At 38.7% G+C, this 17,918-nt stretch overlaps 1 protein-coding gene across 3 annotated transcripts in view; it reads right to left on the bottom strand.

The window, feature by feature from the left end:
* The window catches only part of tbc1d22a (TBC1 domain family, member 22a), a 190,682-nt gene that overhangs the window by 151,876 nt on the left and 20,888 nt on the right, over nt 1-17,918 (bottom strand). For all 3 annotated transcript variants that reach the window (XM_079817527.1, XM_079817529.1, XM_079817528.1), the window contains exon 5: nt 6,211-6,281. In XM_079817527.1, coding sequence (XP_079673653.1) covers nt 6,211-6,281 — 71 coding nt within the window. The remainder of the gene's footprint in view (nt 1-6,210; nt 6,282-17,918) is intronic.

The raw sequence follows: 17,918 nt of genomic DNA, 5'->3' as shown, positions 1-17,918 counted from the left end.
TAGTTAATTCCAGGTGGTTGACAGGCGACTGCTAGAGGGTTCTAGGTGGTTGCGGGAGTGTTGTTAAGAGGTTGCTAGGTTGTTGCTATGGGATCATTCTGTGTTTCTAAAATTTGGTTGACCCTATGTGATTTCTATGGTGTTCTGGGTAGATTATGAATCAGTGAGCCGAATCATGATTCGGATCGCGTGTCAAACCGCCAAACTGCTGAAATTTGCCGATTCAAACCGCTGATTCGACTCGCTGATTCATAACGCTTCGAAGCTTCATGATGCCGTGTTTTGAAATCGTCATCACTATGTAAGTCGTTATTTAGGGGTTTTTTTGCGCACAAAAACTATTGTCGCTGATTCATAAAGTTATTTTAGAACCACTGTAGTGAGATGGACTTTGTAACGACGTCTTTAGTACCTTTTAAGGGTCTTGAGAATGTAAAGTGCCATTGTGCCAATGGAGGCCTTTCAGAGCCATCAGATTTCAACTAAAATATCTTCATTTCTGTTCCGAAGATGAACGGAGGTCTTACGGGTGTCGAACGACATGAGGGTAAGTAATTAATGACAGAATTTTCATTTTTGGGTGAACTAACCCTTTAAGGTGTTCTGGGTGGTTTATAGGTGGTTGCTAGGCTAGAGAATTCTAGGTGGTTGCTATAATGATGTTAAGTGCTTGCTAGGTTGTTGCCATGGGATCATTCCATGTTTCTGAAATTCGGTTGATTTAGCATGGAATGACCCTAGGAGATTGATATGGTGTTCTGGGTGGTTTCTTGGGTGTTGCTAGAGTGTTTTTAAATGCTTGCCAAATGATTGTAAAGGTGTTCTGGGTGGTTTCTAGGTGGTTCCTAGGATGTTAGGTGTTGTTGTTGGGTGATTGCTAAGAGATTGATATGGTGTTCTGGTGGTTTCTAGAGAATTCTAGATGGTTGCTACTGGAGTTGTTCCGATCCCGATACCAGTATTGGAAATATCACAGATACCACAACAAATTCTGGCATCGGTATCGGCGAGTACTTGAACCCATGTACCAATCCAATACCATTTTCTTAAACAAGACCTAGTTATTATGACCTCTAGCTTTGCCTAACCGCTGCACGGTTCTTCTTCGCTGCTCAGAATTTCAGCGAAGAAGAAATAAAAACGCGTTAGCAGTATGTCCGCTGTTTAGCAGTATTTCAGATTGGACCAACCAGCCAGTAAAACAAGTATGGGTACTTCGGTACCAAGTCGGTACTGAAATTTAAAAAATTTGATGATACCAGCATTTCTGTAGTACCAGTACCGAATATATTCGGTACCCACGGCTGCGTTTAGTCGCTTCTGTGTTAATCTAAGCACAGGGCTCCAGACTGTAGCCGAATCTATACTAGTGTCTGTGAATATTAAACTGCAAAATACAATTTAAATATTACTACTGCAAATTCTGCCTCTCTGTGTGGATGACGGGCACAGTTGCGCGGGCACGCGCGTGACACTCACACGCTCAGTGTCTTTGTAGTCTCTGCCCTGTGTCACTATATGAGGACACGAACGCAACCCGTCAAAAAAAAAAGTTTGGTTTAACGTGAAGAAATTGACAGAATATATTGTGCTACTGTTGTAGCCTACACTAGATTTAGCTACGTCTCTATGTAATAATAATAATAATGCCTAGATGGTTGCTTGTTTTTCCACTTGTTTTGTTGTAAAGAGATTATTTTCTGATTAGATTAGATTTGTGGCTGCTTTTGAAGTTCTTTTTCACTTAAGAAAAATAAATAATATTACTGTCAAATGCATGTCAGATAATAATAAAAATACTGTAGTAAATACAGTAGTTCACTGTATGTATTTGTTCATGTTTTATTAAGGGATAAGTCTGAAGCACACCATAAAATTATTCTAGCAATTCATACAGGGCTAGTTATATATACACTGTATATACAGATACACACCCAGGTATCGGATCAGTACTCGGTATCGGCCGATACCCTGAGACCAGGTATCGGAATCAGTATCGGGAAGGGAAAAAGGGTATCGGAACATCTCTGGTTGCTACAGTTTAAATGGTTGCTAGGCGATTGCTAGGGTGGTCTGGGTGGTTTCTAGAGAACTAGTGGTTGCTAGAGGTTGTTGCCAGGCTATTGCTAGGGTGGTCTAAGTAGTTTATAGAGTAATGTTTAGTGATTGCTAGTGTTGCTAAGTGATTTCTAGGGTGTTCTTTGTGGTTTCTAGGGTATTGTTAGTTGGATGATAGGTGATTGGTAAGGTGTTTAGGTGGTTTCTAGAGCATTCTTGGTGGTTGCCAGGCAATTACTATGGTGGTCTGGGGGGTTTCTAGGGTCTTCTATGTGGTTTTGAGGGTGGGTTTAAGTGGTTGCTAGGAGGTTGCTAAGTAATTGCTAGAATGTTCTAGGTGGTTGCTAGTGTGATGTAAGGTTGCTAGATTATTGCTATGATGTTGCTTGATGTTGTTGCCAGGTGACTGTTGAGGTGGTTGCTAGAGTGATGTTAAGTGGTTGTTAGGCAGCTGCTAGGTGATTTCTAGGTTTCTAGATGGCTTCTAGGCGGTTGCTATAGCATTCCAATGTGGTTGCTAGGTTGCTGCTTACTGACCAAAGACAAAATAACAACATAAATCTCCAAGACATTTTGGTCTCTGCATATTGCTTGGGTCCCTCCTTTAATGTAAATGTTTAGCCTATTTAAACGTCAAGTGACAAACAAAAATAGTACTGGATGTGTTATTGTGCAAAATGTAATACTCGTACAAAATTTAATCCGGTGTATGAGCAATAATGATTCTTGCCTTAGCAAATACCACTAATGAAATCTTTATTGTCTAGGGGCTACCTGACAAAAGAGAAATGATTTCTTCTTAGGAAAGCGTTGAACGGAGTTCGGTGGCAGTTTGTGAAACGTCAGCAGGATGCACAGAATTGATCACGCGTTAAAGCGCCCATTCAAACAGTGATGCCGCCCTCCGCCGGTCATTACTCTTGTTAAAGGATGCTTTCCAGCTGTTCACGCTCGCTCTCCACTCACTCAAACACAAATACACACACACACACCGATGAACTCACAATGTGCACACCTGTGCAGGAGCTCAATAGCGTGGATCGATGAGGTTTGATTGAGTGGGGCTGCAGTCCAGGGTTCGAGTCAAGATGACAGATGAGGCAGCCGTAGGCAAATGAAGGTCACACGGGTGAATTGGATGTTTCTGTGTGTGTGTGTGACCACACACTAGCCTAGAAGGGGGTCAGAATATCAAATATCCCCCTCCACTCCATCCTGTTTCAGACTGGCACATCATATATCAGTGTGGCAGGAGGGCACATTGCCGCCTGTCTGTGTGTCAAAGGGTACGACCACATATAACCCCCTCATCACGTCAGTCCTGTCCTAGGGGAAACTTTACACCAGTTATGTACTTGATATCTTTCATCCATTATAAAATGTGAAATGTGTATTTTTTTTTTCAATCTTAAAAACTATTCCCCTTTCTTGAAATGCATGCATCCTATTCACACTGCTCAGAGTGGGATTCAAACCAATGTTGAGGTGGGAGGTGGGCGTTCTAACAAGTGAGCCTGCCTTCCATGCCGTTTGACACTGGTTGGGCCAGGGCAGAGTTTTACCTGCACAGTTCTTATCAGCTGACCTTTAAGGGGGTGGTAACAGTCACCCTCTTAAGCCCGGGACATGACAAGCTGACTGTGTTGTCGCCGATCATAGGCTGCGTCTCGGCCAAAAAGCTGCGCTTGAACACACCAAAACGACAAAAGGAGACTGTCAACTAGCATGTGCATTCTATGCCTGTTTGTAAGGCTACGTCCACATTAATTCGAATACATTTTCAAAACGCTCACTGTCCACATTAGCGTTTCCCATCTACACTGAAACATCGGAAAATGATAAATTAACCTTACTCCTTACTGTAAAACCTTATAAAATTTGTATTGTGAAAAGCTCTATACAATTAAATGTGAATTCAATTTAATTTAATTTAATTTAATTTAATGAAAGCTCACTGAGATGATACAGAAGGAACAGACAAAGTACTCTTTCATTTTATTTAGCAAAATATCTCAACATGCACTGAAGCGTCCAGGTCACCATTATATGTTTTGGTCCAAAACACAACTGCTCTCATGTTTTGCCGCAGGACAGCAATTGCGAGTAAATTTTCGGTCATCTTTGCAGGACTATGATAAGAAGAGAGTACAAAGTGTACAAAGTACAAAGGACAAAAACGATGTTTTGATGTGGACGGAAGGCCAAAACGGATAGAAAAGGATGATTCTATTTTGAATCATTCAAAAAGGGAAACTGATACTAGGACTGCAGATTAAAAAAAACATAAACAAAGAAGTGCTTGCTTATTTTAAATAATCAATCATGCTGATCATTTTTATTCCAGTCGGCTCATGTTATTATGAAAATATTTGTGCATTCGAATGCTCAGGTAAGACGGCGTAAAATTATAACAGCCTTCTGTTTGTGCTGTCTTGATCTCTTTGCTTGCTTTCGCATTTATTCTCATGCACTGACTCGTTTGCCAAGTGGAACAACCATTCAGAGTTCTTTCTCTCACCGACGGCCTGCAGACGCCGCCAGACTAGAGCCAACAGTGTGGAACACACAGAAAAAACTCAAGCCGATGCTCAAAAACAGCCCGACATTGCCTAACGGCTGTCCGTCGGCTTGGTGCGTCCCGGCCTTCAAACATCACTCCAATCCAGATCACGGCACCAATGTACCACATTTGTACCACACCGCTCCGAACAAGCATTAACCAGCATAAGAGGCAAGGGAGTGGAGTGACGTTTATCTACTCTTCCTACTCTTTATCTGCTCTTCCTAGATGCCCATTTTTTTGTAAATTATTTGAAGGTTGAATCCCTGTAAATACTTCAAATATGGCCCCTTTTATAGCTCGCAATAACGATTTCATTTCTCAACAGCTTCTGGAGTTTCTCCAACTGGAATGCATTCAAAAATATCAATCCAATTGTACTCATGCAAAGCGAAACACAGCACATACATATTACCTCAGAGGTTTATTAGTATGCATTAGTTTCGCTCCCTAGTTGAAGGTTGTGTTTAAGTAAGAAGAGATAACAAATAGTCCTGAAAACTTCACAACCGCTTTAAACTCTAAACATTCAATGAAGTATGCGAATGGAAATACTTCAAGTTACGCAAGCCCCATTTCATGTTTCGTTGGATTCCAAGATGTGTCAGAATGCAATTGCTTAATACAATGTGGAGCATTGTTAGTAATCCTGTAAAAAGTATCCTAACTAACATCTCGTTTAAATGGCACACACATTTGAACCACATTATCACCACCTTGAGTCATGTGGTTTTCTCTCACCACTGTTTAAAAAGAATGCATGTTAAGGACATTCAACAAGACCGCTTGTTTGTAGTGCATTGGTTAGGCTTTCACATCTTCATTTGCTTGCTTGCATTAAGAATGTTTCCAAATCCCTATAAAAGGAAACCAAAACACAATACGCATTTCATCATTATTATTTATTTATTTGTTAGTTTTTCCTCTGAAGTTATGATTACATTTCCTATTAAGTATATCATTAACAGGGACATTTTCAGTAACCAAGACAAAAACATGGGTACATATGCCATGGGCAATCGAGGTTAGGTGTAGAAACATATGTTTCTACTTGGTGTTTTTAAATTACATGTACGGTTTAATTTATCATATTTTTATTTAAATCCATGAAAACTCCTATTCATGGGGCGCAAAGTTAAAGTTAGGAAAGAAAGAGCTTTAATGACAGCAGGCACTCCAGCTGGCATGAACAAAGCAGCATGATTCACGTTATCCCAGTATGATTTGAGAACGTTCCACAGAGCTTTTGTGTGATTCAAAAGAAGCAAGTATATATGTATAGGATTCAGCTCAGCTGGTCTAAGAGTCCGCCTAATAGAAATAGGGTTTGCTCATTCGCAGATTCAGGTTTTGCTCGACCACTGAAACGTTTAATGCACCATTAGTTTTCAGTCGACTGGACCTCTGAGCTTCCAGGCGGAAGTCATCCTAGAAGTCATTAGTAGGAAGCCTAATTACTTATAAATGTGTATTTATGTAGAATGCATTATGTATTCTTTGATTCATCTTGTAATGGATGTGCGCTGTAGTTCTCTAATGAGTTTGACCATTTGAAGCAGGACTTCACTGTGCGCTGAGAATGTTCTACTTACTGAGAGCAGCTTCCATGTGATCGGGCGCACCTGCCGCGGAATTCCAGACCAGCTCAACTTCCGAAGCTCCTCTGCGAAAAGAGAAGATCTTTATTAGACAGAAATTCACTACTCAAAATAGTAGTACGAGTTTATCCCTTGTGAACAGACTGAATTATTAATAAGCAGACCCATTTTGCAGGCCTTGATTTTTACTTTCCAGGTTTCCTCGAATAATTGCAGTGATATTTGAGGCCTTTTTGTCTTGTTTTGCTTTGCAGTAAAAACCCACCAATAACCATTGTGTAGTTTATGTAATTAGTATTCGTTACAGAATTTGTTCGGGCATAATAACTGAAATCAATTGTAGTTCTGCAGGGCTTTTTTTGTATAATAATATTAATAGCAACACAATGAACCATGAATTGTGCACAACGACAACCTGAACAATAGGGTCAATTTAAAATGTCATATTTACTTTAAAAAGCAAACAGATTTGAGAACACTAGTACATTACCAATAAACACACAGAGAACCATAGTGTAAAGGATTGTGGGCAATATTTGAGCATGGGCTATGCTCAGAAAGTAATACCACTTACAGTATACTCCAAAAATAAACAGCACAATATATTAGAGTTGCACGATTCTGGATAAATTGAGAATCACGATTGCTTTTGTTTAAAAGAGAGATTACGATTCTCCCACGATTCTAAACAGACAACAAAACAAAATAACATGTAATTTACTAGAGGTTCTGACATAGCCTACTGTTAATTGTTGCAGTCTATTAAAAATGTTTAATTAATTTGAATGAATTAGATTTTTTTTAATTAGTGTGATTCAATGACTTTGTTCATAAATACTTCACTTTTTCATTACTAGATGAAATAGCGTTTTCGAATGAATCTCGAGTGAATGATTCAATGGCAAATATATATTTTTAACAGTCACTTTCTGCCACCTACTGGTTTAAAAATGTAATTGATAAAATCTTTATTTGAAGCATCAAGTTACTTCCAAAAGGTGATTTGATCTACTTTTATCGCTACCGTAGACATCAGTGTTTATATCAGAACAATACACTTTAATCCCAGTCCTTCTGTGATAATTTATATAGTTGTAACAGACAAAACCATACAGTAGCCGGATTTCCATTAAAGATTTGCATAAAACTTTTGCGATATTTCTTAATTATTGACAAAAACTATTGTGAAATCACAGCTTTTCTATTAACATTTGTTATGCGACTTAAACAATATTTTTTTCTCTCGCAACAAGTAATTCTAAAACTCATGGCAACGGATGTTAGTAGGTTTACGTATATCGCAGACACCACACTAGGCTTTTTTGTTTTGTTTTTAAAGATGTAATTATCCCAGTTTAAATGGCAAGGAAAGCCCCTTGTGAGCAGCCATATATGAGGTGTTTCAGGGTGTTTCTCCCTCCAATCTGCTTCAAGGTTTTGATAAATTGTGGCATTTCTTTGTCGTTTAGAATCCAGTATTCCTGTAATTTGTTTGTCTTTTATGAGTTTAATAAAGAACTCAGTCTCGTCTTTGTGTCCAAACATACCGCACCTTTGTTAAAGAATGATCAACTTGTACGTACGGCCTGGTGACCTGTAAATGCGGAAAAATGGTTTCCATTGCAGTTCTGCAAAATATTCCTTTTCTGAATTGCCTTAACAAAACACCTCATGCGAGTGTAAAAACTTTTTGCGTTTTTGCGAAATTGACGCGTTTCCATTGGTTGCATTTTCAATTCATATCAATTTGTGAAATTTGAATGGTATTGGAAATGCAGCTAGTGATCGAGAATCGAGATTGAAATATTTTAATGATTAATCATGCAGCTCTATATCCAACAATATACAATGGGGAAATAATTATTTAATCCCCTGCAGATTTTGTTTGCCCACTGACAAAGAAATTAAGGGTCTATCATTTGTATGGTAGGTTTATTTTAACGGATAGAGATAGAGATGGAGACACATTATATAAAGGTTATATATTGATTTGCATTTCAGTAAGGGAAATAAGTATTTGATCCCCAAGCAAAACAGAAACCCTTGTTGGCAAACACAGAGGTAAGATGTCTCTTGTAGTTGGTCACCAGGTTTGCACACATCTCAGGAGGGATTTTGGTCCACTCCTCTTTACAGATCCTCTCTAAATCAGTTTCTTGGCTGTCGCTTGGCAACTCGAAGTTTCAGCTTCCTCCACAGATTTTCTATAGGATTAAGGTCTGGAGACTGGCTAGGCCACTCCATAACCTTAATGTGCTTCTTCTTGAGTTACTCCTTTGTTGCCTTGGCGGTCATTGTAATGCTGGAAGACCCATCCATGACTCATCTTCAGTGATCTGGCTGAGGGAAGGTCAAAGGTTTTACGGTACATGGCCCCTCCATCAGCCCCTCAATGCGGTGAAGTCGTCCTGTACCCTTAGCAGAAAAACAGCCCCAAAGCATAAGTTTCAACCTCCATGCTTGACTGTAGGAATGGTGTTCTTGGGCTCATAGTCAGCATTTCTCTCCCTCCAAACACAGCAGGTTGAGTTGATGCCAAAAATTTCAATTTTGGTCTCATCTGACCACAGAACTTTCTCCCAAGCCTTCTCTGAATCATTTAGATGTTCATTGGCAAACTTCAGATGGACCTGTACATGTGCCTTCTTGAGCTTAGGAACCTTGCGGGCGCTGCAGGATTTCAATCCATTGCGGCGTAGTGTGTTACCAATGGTTTGCTTGGTGACTGTGCTTGGGGACTGTGACTTGGTGAACCATCTTTAGGAGGCAGCATTCTTGCTGGTTGGTAGGGGATCAAACATTTATTTCACTCGATCAAACGCTAATCACTTTATAACCTTTATATAATGTGTTTTTTTCTGGATTTTTACTTTATCTCTATCCATTAAAATAAATCTACCCAAAAAAATGATAGACCCTTCGTTTCTTTGTAAGTGGGCAAAATTACAGAATTAGCAGGGGATCAAATAATTATTTTCCCCACTGTACATTTTCAAACACTAGTAGACTACATTGTTGTCAAATTGGACCTCTCAGGGCCTACGCTTGGGGGGGGGGGGGGGGGGGGTGTTGCTCTGTAAACAGTTAGTAAAAAACATTCTTACATAAATTGTCATACTGAACTGGCAATTTATGCAAGAATACTTTTACAAATGACTTTGGCTGTAAGTTGTTCTGCTCATTTTTCTTGGACGAGGCCCAGCTGTGCATGCTTCAGTGAGTGGTGTCCAGTTATTGTCCTGGAAATAAACATGGCTATTTTGTATTCAATTCAATTCAATTTAATTTTGTACAACAATTCCTTTTTACCCAAAGATGTTAAAAATAATGGCTGATTTGGCATCACAAATAGAAGGATGCATACAGAAAATGTACATACTACATACTGTACACATCACGACACATACTATAAAAAAGTATAATAATATGGTAGTATTCAATTCAAACATCTGTTGATATGTTCTAAATAGTGAATAGTGCCATCAAGGCATCTCTGATAAGCAGTTTTCAACATATAATGATTTGAGACGCACTAATCTGGCATTTTTAATAGGGCGGATAGCCTGCAAAACAGGATTCAGCCCATCATATTTGAATTCTATGGGCACACCATGCTTTCAATAAGCACTGCATAAGTCTGCATTTGTGAAACCAAGAGTGCTAACGTGAATAAATCTCAGTGAGTCAAATTGGACTTTTAAAATGGACAAAGAGTCCCAGCAGAGCCTTAAAGAGTGAAAAAGAACTTTAATACCAAATATTTCTCATTTCGCATCTGTATTGCATATTTCAAGGGTTGATGGCAGCGATCATAATGTGTTGAATGTGGATTAGTCATTTCTCAGAGCCTTGACAATAGGCTGCAGTGTAATGTGCATGCATTTTATTTGACATCAAAGATAAATCTAAATTTTAAATCAGAGGTTGATTTAAAAATTCATACAATAGACGAAATGTGCCATGAATACAACAAGAGTCTTCTGGAGAAAGCGTTTTTATATTCTTAAAAAAAAAAAAAAAAAACCTCTCTGATATCAGAGCTGGATGTTTCTTGTGCAGTTTCTTTGTCAGGGCAAAATGAAGACTGAAGAGTATGAGTAATGAATAGTGTTTGTTATGACTGCCATGCAAATACAAGTGACTGTAAAACATAAACATGGTCTACTTATTCACACATCATTCATTATTATTGATGGCAATTTTTTATTTTTTCCAGTCAGCTCTCACATGAAATGTTGACCCAAATTATAAGTAAAGGGGAAGGGGATGGATGGATGACAACTGGGTTGAAAAATACTTTGATGGATAGATAAAAGATGGATAACTGAATGCATAGTGGGTCAAATGATGGTTGGGTGGTTAAATAATTATGGATGAATGGATGGATGAATAATTGTGGATGAAAGATGGATGGATAAATAACTGTGGATGAATTAATTGATAAATAACTGTGGATGAATGGATTGATAAATAATTGTGGATGGATAGATAGATAAATAACTGTTGATGAATGATTGGATGGGTTGATAAATAATTGTGGATGAATTGATAAATAATTATGAATGGATAGATTGATTGATAAATAATGATGGATGGGTGGATATGTAACAGTTCTGTTTTCCAGTCACTTTTGCAAAAAGAACAGCCTGAAGATTCTTCACAACTTCTTTTTTTCCATGAAAAAGAAAAAGAGAAGTCTTACAGGCTTGGAAAAACATGAAGGTGATTGATGGATTGATAAATAATTGTGGATGAATAGATGGATGGATGGATAGATACAAAATTGTGGATGAATGGATAGATGGATTGATAAATAATTGTGGATAGATGGATAGATAAATAAATAATTGTTGATGAATGATTGGATGGGTTGATAAATAATTGTGAATGAATGGATTAATAAATAATTGTGGATGGATGGATTGATAAATAATGATGGATGGATATGTAACAGTTCTGTTTTCCAGTCACTTTTGCAAAAAGAGCAGCCTGAAGATTCTTCACTACTTCTTTTTTTCAGTGAAAAAGAAAAAGAGAAGTCTTACAGGCTTGGAAAAACAGGAAGGTGAGCAAATTATGGTTTTTGGTAGAATTATCACTGAACTGATTTTAGGGTCAGTCATGCAGTAACCCAGGTAATTCCAAAGTCTTCATTAAGCTATACATCATTATAAAGGACACCATTTCCAGTATAATGAATGCATTTCTGCCGATCATCATGGTGCTTGTGCAATACTTGCGCGGCTAAAGCGTAAGGACAGAGGGCATGGGTGTATGTTCTCTCCAGGCAGGTATGCTGGTGTAGTATATGAGGACGGTAGATTGTCCTGACACATTGAAGGCTAGCTTCAATGTGCGTGCTGCTTTACGCAGGAACTTTATAGGGAAAGCGCTCAATTCATTAAACACAGAGCCACTCAAGGGTGTCTCCTCGGCTCGCACCTTTGAACCCTCATTTGCGCTGTCAGCCGCAGAAATTAGTCGATGAATCTTGTGCCCTGGCACTTAATTAAACTATCTGTTATATTTCCTCCGCGTGGCATTAATCTCACAACGGGGGGGAAAGGAAGAGAGAGGAATTAGACATTCACTATTTCATCAGCTCATTGTTGCTGTCTTTGTCCCTCTGGAGACGGTGACCTCAAAGGAGTTTGTGATCTTCCGGACAGTTGCTCCTGAAAAGCATGTATGGCTGCCAGCTAAATTAGTCCCACGAAACTCGTATAAAACATGTCCGGGGCATATTTAACCCCATAATCAAAAGGGGATGATCATGAACCCCATGATCAAATCTGCAGCTTAAATAAAATTAAGATCATTTGCATTAGTCAAGTAAGCACATTTTCTCCAAAATTCTAATTTATGTAATCCTAAAAACTCCCTCATTACCACAATGTGGATGCAAACAAATAAAAAATAAGAATAAATGCATTCATGTTATGTTAAGTTAATGTGTTATATGTTATGTGTTATATACAGTGTCTGTGTGTCGTGGTGTCTAAAATTAACATTATTATTATTGTTGTTGTTCTTCCTGTTATAGTTGCTGTCTGAATAGAATGAAACACTAAATAACAGTAAATAAACAAATACAAATAAACTATTTTTGGGTGAAATATTACCTTGACATGTGATATTTCATATTTCTCACTGTCGTGAGAACTGTATACACCCCCATTTTGACCACGTGTGTGTGTGTGTGTGTGTGTGTGTGTGTGTGTGTGTGTGTGTGTGTGTGTGTGTGTGTGTGTGTGTGTGTGTGTGTGTGTGTGTGTGTGTGTGTGTGTGTATCTGCGGACAGTTCTGTTCATGCCAAACCACTCTAAGGCAGTCGCTTCATTTTCTTTATCCAATTTGTGTGAGGGCTGTTTATTTCAGTGTCAATACGGTTTCCACAACCCATCTTTCTTTGTTAACTCTACCAAAAAAAACGAAAAAAAAAGCCAAGGAAGCAATAGAGATCTATTCTCAAAACACTAAATGATTATTCTGAGTCATTTGGATTTCTTCACAGATGAGTTTCTTCTTGTTATTGCAGTTTAAGTTTTGCTAACACAACACGCAAAGTTCATATTGTAATCATATTCAACATCATTGAGTATTAAACCCCTCCATCTCATACATTATGAGATATTCATACTGAAAATGAGGTGGGTGAGAGCAAATAAACAGACATATTTCACACAAAAAACTAAATTACACTGAGCGTTTCAATAGAGTGCCGCATCTCATTTCCAAGAATACATGCCATTTCCACAAATCTATTATCTCTTTAACCCATAGTTGGCAATCACTCCACAAATCAACAATCAAAAAACACAAATAAATAAGTAAAATAAATGCATAAATAAATGCATCTATACATAAGTCATTAAATAAATGAATGTTCACAAAAATACTATATTTCATGGAAACCTTGTTTCGCAAAAAATTGAAGCTGCTCTTGTTCATAGAATGAAAGTTAATGCATCATGAAAGTATCATAAAAGTATTCCACGTGACTATTATGTGTATTTCAAATCTCACAGGTTTGAAGCAACGTGACTGAGCAAAATGATGACATGAATTCTTTTAAAATGTTCATACTGCAGTACGAGTGAATGAATATTACACTACCACAGCCCATTATGAAGAATATCAAGTCTCCAGAATACATTATAGATTATAATGCCTTCCCAAGCCTATACATCTTTGTCTAGTGTTCTATTATGTGCTTCAAACACTGCTGCAGACTGAATCAAACACAAGAACTCTGAATAGACTAACACAGGCGGTATGTGCTCTATAATACTACAAAGAAGCACTACAGCTACTACAGAACTTCAATGGTTCATCTGAGAGTTTATTTAAAAGACACCAAAGGAAATAGCAAGGGAGACAGACACACTCCATTCGCCAGGGAACATGAGGGAGGGCTCTCAGTCAAACGCACTGTAGTGCTTATTATCGGGAGCAAAAAAAGCTGTTTCCATCTTAGGAACTTTCCCCAAGAACTAGGGACTTTGGGGTGGTAATCTGTGTTTCAACTGCAGGGACGTGGGTCTAAATGAAGTTCCGGGTAAAAAATGTCCCCCTCAGAAAGTCCTTGCACGTGAGGTAGTACTTTTTCAAAGTTCAGGAACTTTCGGGGGTGGGACTTGGGCTCTGAACATGCTGATTGGTTGACTCCATGCAGCATTTTATTTCAACTACCATTTTTAAAAGTCTGACGCGGTGCGTGGAGTAAGCATAGACAGTAAAAAAAAAAGATGGACGACACACCTTCAGTCTCGTCCACTGATGAAAGGCGAAGCCGCCAATGTCACAATAAGGCACTGACATCTTGCGATGATTTGGGACCAGAGTCTGCGCAGTAGTAAACGCGGGACCCGAGTAGGGGTCGACCGATATGCGTTTTTCAGGACCGATGCCAATACCAATTATTTCAGACCAAGTAGACCGATAATCGATATTTTGAACCGATATATGTGTGTCTAGTGTAAAAATGAAAATTGATGTCAAAATTAAGAATAAAAAGGCCTCTGACAAAGAATTCCTTTAAATTATTTTACCATATCTTTAATTGGAAGAACTGTTAATATTAACAACATTAATATTAAGAATAATAACAACAACATAAAAAGTGCATGGATCATCCAGCAGTGACTATTGCACATCAATAGATTAAATTAAAAAAAGCATGTGTGTGTGTGTGTGTGTGTGTGTGTGTGTGTGTGTGTGTGTGTGTGTGTCATTTAATAATGATGTCGTAATATGTTATATTTAGCATTTTATTTGCTTTATTTATACCCCAAATCGCATGAAAATCACACGCAACCCGTAGTCTAATTGTGTGTTTATTGATTCGCTTTATTTTTTATGTGTAGAAACTTTTGTTTGACTCTTTATCACGGAGCTAAAAACCAGGAAGTGTACAGGACAGCCAGAAACGTGCCATGTGAGATGATTGACAGCTATTCATCAAATGAGAGAGCGCAGAGATCACTAACGCAAATCAGGAGACAGAGCTCGATCTAAACGCTCTTAGCTCATCAGATCGCATAATTAAGTGAGAAATAATAGAAATGGTATTCTGTATTATGAAATATTTTGCAATCGTGAGAACAAAGCAAAATTTCTCCAAATATGCACAATTTTTGAGTACAAGCCCTAATGGACGCTGTTCAGTGAAGCTATGTGAACACAAATAACCCGCAGCGGCAGCAGACATGAGTGAATTCATTCGTGTTGATAATCTATTCACAATATAACGTTAAGATGACCGAATGGCGAGCAGCTAAAATGGGTTTTAGTTACACTAGCACCGATGTGAGGCTATTTTCAACTGTCATGCTGTTGTTCCAAGTAGCTAAACACCATTAAAGCTATCACTGCAATGACGGACATTGACCGGGAATTCACAGTATAACTGGAAACGGGGTTGCTTGTCATTAAATAGATTATATTGAGGTGTTTTGCAACTTCAGTGTAGTGATTTAATGCAACTTAAATCACTACAAGTTGATAGTGATCACTGCTGCCTTACCTTTGCGTGATCACTGCGCAGCGCAGCTCCTGTTAGCAAGTGCTTTCGGTGTGAGAGTGAAACAGTTTCAGTGCCTTTAGCCTTCCACGTTGATTGGCCGGACTCGTGACTCCCAACAAACCAGATGGGTGATGGGCGGGCATTAGTCTAGGTCACAGTGGCTGGATCAGAGCCAGATCGCCGCATTTCAAAATTAAATTTTATCGGCAAATCGGTTTTGAAAATGACGATACGATAACCATAAAATGCTTAATATCGGCGGCGATAATCTGCTGCGCCGATAATCGGTCGACCACTAGACCCGAGTCTGCGCAGTAGAGAGCAGGAAGTAGAGCCGCGATATCATAACCCTGCCCACACTCCCGCAGTAATGGAAATGGTACGGCCATGAAGATCCGCGACTATTACACAGGAATGAGAAAGTAGTTCCTAGCCATACAGGTGTAGAAAATCGCAACTTTTCATTTTCACTTGGTCTTAGCACACGATGTAACTGTAGAAGAGTCAAGATTTAAGTAGGAAAAATATTGAAAATGTCTTTGGTCATTTATTGTGTGTCACAATACAAGCATACAAGAGCACTTTTTTAAGCTTTGATTGTGTTTACAGTGTGCAATATAACATGCGTTCATGTTTCGCGTGTAAAAAAAACACAGTATTTTTCACACAATTTACTTATCTGTATATCGCTCTTTTCACTGTCCTAAAAACGGCTTGATGATTTCCCTGTTCTATGAAGTCCCTCCTTCAGAAATACGTAACGAGTTCTGATTGTGCCAGCGGTTCCCGTGTTGTGATTCGACAGCAGCTTAGCACAGGTTGCCCGGAAAGGTAACGCCTCTTACCATAACGGGGAGATGCATGTGCTCAAAGTACAGCGTCCCTGAAGGCCAAACAAAGGTGATTTGACTCCGGGATGAAAATAACAGTGTCTCGACCGGTCTCGACGACATGGCGACAAACACGCTCTACGAACGCAAAACTTCCTCTTCTCCACGTGGGAGAGCAACAAGACCACACCCCCTTTTTCGCATATTCTTGTGGGCGGAGGTTAGTCAACAAACGTCATTAAAGCAGGATGTACAGGGATGTAGTCCAAACCAGCCGTTCGCTGTAGGCTTTGAAAGGGAACTTCTGTTAAATAAAATATCTCGCTTGGCATTGAACTTTGAGCTTTATAATTTTACAGGTATTATTTATGCTCTAACAGCAACATTACACACTAACTAAAGTTTGAAAAATGGGATCACGAAGAACAGGACCTTTAATAGTTTTATAATTCTAATCTTTTCATTTGGCAGATACTTTTATCCAAAGCAACTTACATTGCATTCAAATGATTAATTACGATGACTGGGAGGGGACATGTTCGGTTCACTTAGTTATGTTGTGGCCACGATATATAAAGTTGTGGGAACGCGATATGCCGTTTTGTCGAGGTAACATCATCCTTATGTTGTGGCCACGCAATGTGAAAAAAATTGCCTTGAGATCCTATGTTGATCCCATTTTCCTACATCACCTATAGTTCTGAAAGAATGGTATGCTCGTAACCATGAAATGTCTTTATTCTGAGCTGTAAAAGTTTAGTTTGGTACTAAACTTGTAAGGTAGATTCATGAATGGCAGTGGTAAGTCATATAAAGGACACTGCAGCACGTGACAGAGCCATAAAATAATGCAGCTCTTGTAAAGAGATACTTCTCTGTATTAACGCAAGCTGCTGAGGATGATATGTAGTTCAGGTGTCTGGGGAGAGTGTACAGTAGACACTTCCTCTGGGGTCTTAGAATAACTGCACTGTTGTATTTCATTGATTGCATTATGAATTTTCTTTCTCTTTCATATGAATTGCGTCATGAGCCAGGTACACCCAAGGCCAGGTGACACATTTCTGGACAGAAATAAAGTTTGTAAAAAGTGCAAACTTTGCCTTCGGTGCAGATTTCAGGCGTCTGATGAACAAGTTCAGATATCTCTGAAATAACTAAAGTTGGGTGTAAGATATTCTAACAAAGTGGTTCTCAACCTGTATCTAGACCTAAAAATGGGTTGCACGGGTGTTCTAATAAAACCATACAAATCTCAATAATGCAATATAACTAAAAAGCAATTGCATTTAATTACAATAACAAAGAAAAAACTTGATATATTTGTCATCATCTGAATAATCCAAATAAGTTGTTCAATCATGAAATCCTTGACGAACTCAATAAATTTACTGCCAAAAAAATGTCTCTATAGTAAATAATTCTCCATAAATAAGGGAGGACAATTTTTTTGGTTGGGGGGGGGGGGTAACTAAATACAGAGAAAATGGTAGGACGGAAAATCAAAAATTTGCAGTCACCGTTCTAAACTGGATGACCACGAGTACAGTGTTTTATGCCAAACGGAGGGGGAAAAAAAGTCAGTTCAAACCCCTGAAGCAAAACGCTGTTGCGTACAGGTAAGAAAGCTGTTGCCATAGCGTTACATTTTTACCATAATGCTGTTTAAAGAGTAGTACAATACAATTGTCATAAACCTACCCTTACAATAACGGTTCTGTTAATAACCCTCTGTCGATCAGACTGTCTATGAGCGGAGATACAAAAATGTGGAAGTATAATCTGCAGCTTTCACGAAAGCCCTGAAGTTGTCAAAAATCGGCCATTTTGCGTCATCTGCGGACTTT

This window comes from Gobio gobio (assembly GCF_949357685.1).
Source record: "Gobio gobio genome assembly, chromosome: 5".
NCBI lineage: Eukaryota > Metazoa > Chordata > Actinopteri > Cypriniformes > Gobionidae > Gobio > Gobio gobio.
The sequence above is the reverse complement of the archived record's forward strand: the minus strand, read 5'-3'. Positions and strand labels throughout refer to the sequence as shown.